At 43.5% G+C, this 8,496-nt stretch overlaps 1 protein-coding gene across 1 annotated transcript; it reads left to right on the top strand.

Annotated features, from left to right (window-relative positions):
* The first annotated feature begins 2,968 nt into the window (after positions 1 to 2,968).
* Positions 2,969 to 3,970, top strand: LOC114386062. The gene has a single exon (XM_028346069.1). It carries the CDS (start codon positions 2,969 to 2,971, stop codon positions 3,968 to 3,970), a length of 1,002 nt encoding a protein of 333 aa, XP_028201870.1.
* Positions 3,971 to 8,496: the final 4,526 nt, after the last annotated feature.

Here is an 8,496-nt window from a genome sequence, read left to right as displayed (position 1 = left end):
TAACGGGGAGACGGGTGCAGATCATGCACACTAGCATGACCACCATCATGCAAATCTGGATGAATTGCTGCTTAGCAACATTCTCCCCAATGACCATAACTCAGACCTCCCCCTGCCGAAGTGTCAGTTGGTTTATGCCATCCTAACTCAGGTGAGTGTCCACGTCGCCCAGCTGATCTCTGATTCTATTTACCAGTTTGCAGGGATTACGCCTCCGAGACACCCAGTGAACTCGAAGAAGTCCAACAGGGCCCTGGGGTTTCCTGCTCTGATTACACGCCTCTACCAGTTCTATGGAGTGGTGATCACCCCCACCAAGCTCATTTGGCCTCCCATTAGTAGGGACTTCATCGAGAAGTACTGCATACCTAGGCAGGTGCAGGGTCAAGCGCCGAAGCAGCCAGTTGCAGATGTGCCCTCGTCGCCTCTAGAGGAGGTACCATCTCTGAGGTCCATCTCCGATCACTTGTGGAGAATAGAACTTCAGATGCACAGGTACATGCAACACGTGACAAGCCAGCAGGTAGCTAATCACAAGGGGCAGGTGCAGCTGAATGAGAAATTTTACCGTTACAACATGCACCAGCAGAGTCAGGACTCCAATCCTTTCCCTTGGCCTACCCCCGAATAGTTTGGGGCCACGGTGGCCTGGCCCGGCCTGGAGACGAGACCGATTTTGAGACATGGGTAGGACTCGTAGGGGCCCCTAGGGATGATGGAGAAGCTCAGGAGGATGACGACATGGCTGACGTGTTGGATTTCTTCACTTAAGGAGGTAGAGTTGCACGGCCAGGGCCACCGAAAATTGTGATTTTATTTTTATTTGATGTTATTTCTTTCAATTGTTATTTTTTTATTTCATTATGATAAAACTGAACTAGGTGTTGTTATTTCATTGTGATAAGAGTGAACTGGGTGTTATTGCTTTCAGTTGTTATTTCATTGTGGTAAAACTGAACTTGATATTATTGCTTTTAGTCATTTTTTATCTCATTTTGACTAATTTTAACGCTTTTAGCATATTGTCATATGTACTTTGCGATGGTTTGTCTGAAAGTCAAAGAAAAATAAGGGGTCTTGTGTATTTTCATTCGCACACCTTTTATTCCTTTAGATAAAGTGTAATCTCGGATACCAACTTTCCCTGGGTTACAAACCTTTTCTAAAACAAATTTTGCTTGAAATAAATTGATTGAAAGAAAAAGCTAAGAGAAAGAAAACTAAAAAAGCCAACACGCTTTTGAAAGAAAATGACCGCCAGTTCACGGGTCGGAGCACAGAAAGATTTTTGAAAAAAAATGTGTGCACCTGAAGGGTGAATGCAACGAAAGATTTTCCTGAAGGCCTAAATGGACTTGGATGTGTGCGTAACTTGATAAAAGAGCATTATTTAGAAACACTGGTTTGACTTGAACGAGGGAAAACAAACCTTAAGCCTTACTGTTTATATGGCCACAAAGCTGTATGAGTGTCCACATGGATGTATGCATGATCAGTTTTGCATAAATTTCTAATCATCATTGTCATATATGTGTCATGGAAATGATTTGGGGCATTCCCTTATTCTTCAACCGCTGGCTAAACAAATATATCGACATGCATCATGTCCCACCATCCGTCGGCCTTGAGCCAAACCTCAACATTTTGGCCATAACCTTGACCTAGGATGGAAATTTCCAACCTTACCATTGGAAGAAAGAACATAAGGATCTTCCCAAAAAAAAGGGACTTCTTTTACCTTGGGTTATAAATGTGCTTCAAAAGAAAAGAAAAGAAAAAGGAAAGGAAGAAAGTCAACCAATCAAAGATTGGAGAAAAGCAGAAAAGAAAGAAAAATATAGAAAAGAAAAAATAATACGATGACATGGTTAAAACTTGGTTAAAAGCAAAAAGAAGGGAAATAGTAACAATAACTTGGTTAAAACCCGAGGGATGCATGAAGCAATCACCTTCTTAGTTACCAACCAAATCTTTGTGTCCACTCGTGCTCCGTGCCGAACCAAAGAGAAAAAAAAAGGAAAAGGAAAAAACAGGAAAAGGTAAAGGCCAAAACACCCAAAAGCCAAAGTTCCCACCAAAATCTAGCTTTCAAAAAGTCCTATTGATCCATGATTATGCATATTATCTTTGATTTGATAGGAATTGACTTGCCAAGTCAAATCATGCCATGTTAATGGTTCGAAATTAGGATGAAACACTTGCCTATGTAAGATTTTATACACTATGAGCGATTTTCCTCTATTTTCAATTGGACCCAGTGCTTTCTTCTAATGTTCTTTTAAAGATGAAATGCAAATGTCCTAAATCTCATTTGTGGTTATGGGAAATTCTATCAACATGTTTTCCTTCCCCAGTAGTCACATTGTTTTTCGTCAAAAATATATGTTGCTCTGATCGGTCTAGAGGTTTGTTTCTTTGCTAAGCGTGTTCGCGCTTTAGTGAAAGGCATGCGAAGACAAATTATGGTCATCCGCTTCCTTCGCCATCTAGAGACAATCACGTCCGATGGCGCGCAGAGACAAATTATGGTCGTCCATTTCCTTTGCCATCCAGAGACAATCAAGTATGTTGGCACGCGGAGACAAATTATGGTCATTCGCTTTCCTTTACCATCCAGAGTTTTTCATTCTAGCAAACATGGGATCGAATCAAGCACCCTCTTTTAAGAAAAGGTTCTATCATATCAAAATCAAAAGCCTAGGAGGCTGGTTTGCAAGAGCTAGGGCAACGGATGGGTCAACTCCAGCGTCAAGCCTTCCGCAAGATATATGGAAAGATCTGTGATTTGGCTATGATATAAGTGTCTGCTGAAGCCATTGCATCCCTCGCTAAATATTACGACCAGCCGCTAAGGTTCTTTATGTTTGGGGACTTTCAATTAGTACCAACCGTAGAAGAATTTGAAGGGATCTTGGGATGCCCGCTAGGAGGAAGGAATCCGTATCTGTTTTCTGGGTTATACCCCTCCATGGCAAGAATAGCCATAGAGGTCAAACTCTCAACCCACGAAATGGACCAAGTAAAACAAAACAGAAATAGGGTGGTTGGGATACCAAAGAAGCACTTGGAAGAGAAAGCGAAAGCTTTGGCGGATAAAGGTCAATGGGCTACATTCATTGATGTTTTAGTGTTATTGGTGTTCGGAGTCATCCTCTTTCTAAATGTGGATGGGCTATTGGATCTAGCAGCGACCGATGCTTTCCTTACTTATCACCACAGCAAGGAAAGTCCAGTTGTTGTTGTTTTGGCTGACGTCTATGAAGCATTTGATCGGAGATGCGAGAAGAGCAGCGCAAGGGTTGTCTGTTGCACACCCGCTCTTAATGTATGGCTGGTCTCTCACATCTTTCGTCATGAAAGTAGACCCATCTGTCCCCTACAAGGTTACCGCATGTGTGTCGAGAATGGGAAAGCAAATTGGGTAGGGGCATCTGTTAATTGGTTCCCCCGATGGAAGGAAGGAGGGGAAGAAGTTTTGTCTTCATGTGAAGGGTTCCCAAGCGTCCCCTTGATGGGAATGATGGGTTGTATCAATTATAATCTCGTACTTTCCATAAGACAGTTAGGTTATTCCATGAGAGGAGCGCCATCAGAAGAGAGTACCACGTCTTTCATCGCACGAGGCTTCAGTGACCCCAATGCAAAAACACTTCAAAGAGTCCGGAAGGCATGTAACGCGGTGCAAAGAAAGGATAAGGAGCTCAGAGGAAGCAGCAATGGGATCATCGGCAGTTATTATAAGTGGCTAAAGGCTAGAACGCAAGAGATGAATTGGCTCCTAAGGCTAAAGATTTCAAGTAAGGAAGAGGTTGAAACCCTTGAGGAGAGCGAAGAGGTGCAAGCCTTGAAGGCGAATCTTGAAAGAACCCAAGTGGTCAAGGAAAAGTTCAAGACAAAAGCCATCAAGGTCAGGAAGGAATGTGACGAGCTGAGGGATGTCAACATGGCCACGACCGAAGCATTAGAATGACAAACGAAGAGGTCCGAAAAGGAAAAATGGGGTCGAAACAAGTTTCGAGGGGCTTTATGGGGCAGCAACAGCGAACTCAAGCTTCGAAGGGCCAAAAGAGACCAGTCAAGAATTGAAGGTATGGTATTAGAGGACAAGTTGAAGGCTTGTCAAAGGTTAAAGAAGAGCTTGTTCGAATAGTTGAGCAGGACAGAAGAGAACATGTGGGCTATCATTGACTAGTATAAACTGAAGCTAAATCTAGCTACAACCCATGAGCAAAGACTAGAGGACGAGTATGCAAAGGTATCGGTCCTGCAAGCGGAAAGGGAAGCAAGGGAGAGAGTGATAGATTCATTACACAGAGAAGCTATCATGTGGATGGATAGGTTTGCTTTCACTTTGAATGGAAGTCAAGAGCTCCCAAGATTGTTAGCCAAGGCAATGGCGAACGTGTACTCGGCTCCCAAGGAGGTTCATGGGTTGTTCGATTATTGTCAGCATATGATCAAGTTGATGTCCCACATAATTAGGAACCACTTAGGCATTTGTATTTAGGCTTTGACTTCAACAAGATATACAATATTGTGTCTTAATGAAAATGAGATTTGATTCAACACTATGTCTCTACTAAAACTTTTGCATGAGTCCAATACTTCGACAACTTATCATTGTCATGCATTCATGTTTAGTCCATTGTCACATTACTCATTGCATTTTGTTCTTTTAGTAGTTATAGTCTACAAGTAGACACCATAACCAAAAAAGACAAATAGGTTTTATGGCACCCCTATCAAACCCATGCTAAAACTAAAATCATGAGTGAGATAGAAGAAGTGAAAGAGCAAATGAAGGCCGATATGGAAGCCATGAAGGATCGGATGACCTCCATGATGGAGGCCACGTTAAGCATGAAACGGATGGTGGAAAACAACACGGTCGCTGTCGCCACCACCAGCACCGCCGCTGAGCCGGATTCAACCCATCCATCTTCCATAAACCAAGCAAACTAGCTGATCCCGGACATGGTGGGTCAAGAAGGAGAGGTGTTAAGAAGCACGAGCGGTCCCCACATGGGGAAAAATAGGAATGCTTTCCCCTATGGCTTACCCCCCAACTATACACAACCCAATGCCATGCACATGCCCAACGAGAACGCTAGCCACATTGTTCCCGTTCCCTTTGAACGCCAGCAACCCCAGCCTATAGGGGACACTCGTGAAGAGCCTCGGGATCATGCTCAGGTGACCTTGAACCATACCCTACGTTTGCCACTGAGGGACCAGCGTATAGTGGTATGCCTCAGCCTAATGCCACAAGGGCTCCTCAACATCACCCGTTGCAACCCCTGCATTTCTCGGTAAGGAGACTGCCTCTAGTAGTGGAAGGAAGGGAGAAATTGGATCTCATCGAGGAGAGGCTACGGGCCATCGAAGGGACTGGTCATTACTCGTTTGCCGACATGGTAGAGTTATGTTTGGTGCCTGACGTCGTTATCCCCTCTAGCTTCACAGATTTGGTATTTGCGGGCGAGAGGATCGAGGTAGGCTTGAGAAGGGGAAAGTTCGATAATGCCACTCTTGGCAGCACGAGCAATAGGAGATTCAGAGCAAGTGGGGCCAAGAAGAAGGAAGGAGATACCCACGCTATGACTTCAGCTCCTACTTGGCCTAAATCCCAACAAACCCCTCACAACACTTACCAATATTCCCCACACCAACCAAGATTTTCCGCCCATGTCAAAAACCCTTCCAATCCGGTGCCCGTCCAGCAAAGAGTGCCCACTCAACGCAAAGGCCTCCCACACAATCTCACCCCGTCAACAACTCCAATCCCAGCACAAGCGCCAATCCAGGAAGGAATTTTCTAGTAAAGAAGCTTGTGGAATTCACCCCGATCCTGATGTCATATATTGACTTGCTACCATCCTTGATCACCAACCAGATGGTAGTGATGAACCCCAGGAAGATCTACCAATCTCCATTCCCTCGATGGTACAATCCAAACACAACCTGTGTTTATCATGGAGGTGTCCCGGGGCATTCAATAGAATAATGTGTGGCTTTCAAACACAAGGTCCATTGTTTGATTGACGCGGGGTGGCTGACATTTCAAGATGACATCCCAAATGTAAGGACAAATCCTATTGCCAGTCATGGGATCGGCGGTTAATGCAGTGGAGGAATGTGGACCTCGGGGCCGAAGCGGATGGAAGATGTGTTAACCTCTAGGAGGTTCATATTAGAGGTGTTGCACGAAGCGGGCATGATTTGCCTTGTCGGGGGTAAGGGAGATTCTTGTTTGATACATCTGGGAGTGTCACACGATGTAGAGGCATGCTCAGTGGCAGAGGACCTGCTACAGGGTTTGATGGACAAAGGCCTGATTGGGGTTTATGGCACGAGAAAGGAGGGAAAGGATGTGTGCATGGAATCAGTCGATAAGAGCCCGAGCAAACCCAAGCAATTGGTGATCCACTTCACCAGGGATGTTGCCATGCATATGCCCTGAGGCTTCCAACCTATCCCAGTCAAGAAACCTGCACTGTTCCCCTACAAAAGTGACAAGGCGGTACCATGGAGGTACACCACACAAGGACCCGATGAAAGGAAGGACGCGTCCGTTATACACGCTAAAGATGATCTATCCTTCGCTAAGGTCACTAACATCTTTGGCACAAGTAGCATGACCCGTAGCGGGCAGATCTTCGTGGCACCCGAACTATTGGTGCCATCCAAGGACCCAAGGGGGAAGGCAAAGGCGGGCATGGAAGAGAGCGATAAGGCAGACTTGTTCGACGGCCGGCAAGTGCACCAGATCGAGCAAGTAGTATAAAATGGTAAGAATTGAGTATCAAACTCTCGGGGAACTTGTGTTACTTGGTAAAGTTGTGGTTCAGTAAATAAGTGCCTTTTGATGAAAGTTTGGTGCGTGGTATGGACAAGTATGTAAACTAAACTATTCAACAGAAAATCACGTGAGTAGTGGTGTGTGAAGACAGATAAAGAACATGTTGGTCTTCCTACTGGATAACTGGTGTTACTAATGATGTTCTCTACCTAACAATGTTTCTGTGTTCTATGTTGTCTCCTGGACTGCTAAACTCCGATGTCTCGTGCATGTTTAGCCTAATCCTAATCAAGTATCATCCTCAGATCTCTCTTGTTGGACTAAACTTGACCAGGACTGCATTAAGACATGCATACCAAGAACTAGACTACCATACCTCGATCCCTCGTGAAAATACGATAAACTAGCCTCGTCCTATCAATTTCTAAGGATCAAATCATTTCCCAATGTTGAATGACCCTAACTGAGCATGCATCTACGTGATTAAGGCAAAAGCATACTAAAAATGAAGTACTGATAGCACAGAGAACACATGCAACCATAGGAGTTAAAAAATATAAACATAACAACAAATAATCAATTTTTTTGCAAAAAAAAATAGGGTTAAGCTCGCCTGGGCGAGCATGTCGGACGTGGTTTTTTAAAAGAGGAGGGGTGAAGCCATTTCTTCACCAAACTTTCAAAAAACGCCAAGTGCCTACGGTGGTGCTCCAGTCTAGCAACCTCGAGCCTCCATTAGTGTGTTTTTGCCATCATTTTTGCACTCTTGTTCATTTTCTACAAGTAAGTACCACTTCCCTTCAAGTTTAGGCTTTCCATGGTGGTATTTTGGTGCTCTAGTTGTCTATTTTTTGCAAACTTTGTGAGACAATTTATGTGTGAATCCATAGTTGTTTTCTTTGTTTGGGGGGGTGTATGGGATGGCCATAGGCCTATCTTGAAATTTTGGTATGAATTGGCATGTCATATTGCTCCCATTCCTCATTTTTTTCATGCTTGAACATGCGCCCACCAACTGTTCAGTGAAATGTCTCAATGGCCTTTGCATGTGATATTGTAAAGTTTGAATTGTGGAATGAATTTGTGCATGTATGGCTGCCATTTGGGGTGTGTGGAAAGCTTAAGATATTATAATAAAATGCCAAGAGCGTGACTTAGGCCTAGGGATCTAAGTTTTTTTTGTCTTGGATGCAAAAATGCATGGGTTGCATGAATATGATAGCATGTTTGTTTGGATTTTAGACTAACATTTGAACTTGTTGTATCATGGTGGGCACCTTGCATATAGGTAGCATAAAATGCCTTCCAATACACATACACACACACACACATGGATATATGTCATAAAATACTTTTCAAAATATATATATGCATGGATATACATCATAAAATGCCTTTCAATATATATATATATATATCATAAAATGCCTTGCGAAAAAAATATGTATATATGCATGTATATAGATATATATCATAAAATAGCACATGCACCAATGTGTGATTGTTGTCTAAATGCACGTGACACTTGCATTTGGTGGAAAGAAATGCGCACCTTTCAAGTTTGTTTGGTTTTTGTTGTGATGATTGGTATTTCATGAAAATTAACTTTGCAAATGTATCCTCACAGGAAATGGCACCAAGGAAGCTCCCAGCTAAGAGGGCAAGGAAAGATGCCACCGGAGAAGGTTCTAGTGCAG

The sequence above is a fragment of the Glycine soja genome, chromosome 15, assembly GCF_004193775.1.
Source record: "Glycine soja cultivar W05 chromosome 15, ASM419377v2, whole genome shotgun sequence".
Classification (NCBI taxonomy): Eukaryota; Viridiplantae; Streptophyta; class Magnoliopsida; order Fabales; family Fabaceae; genus Glycine; species Glycine soja.
This window is presented reverse-complemented; position numbering and strand designations above follow the sequence as displayed.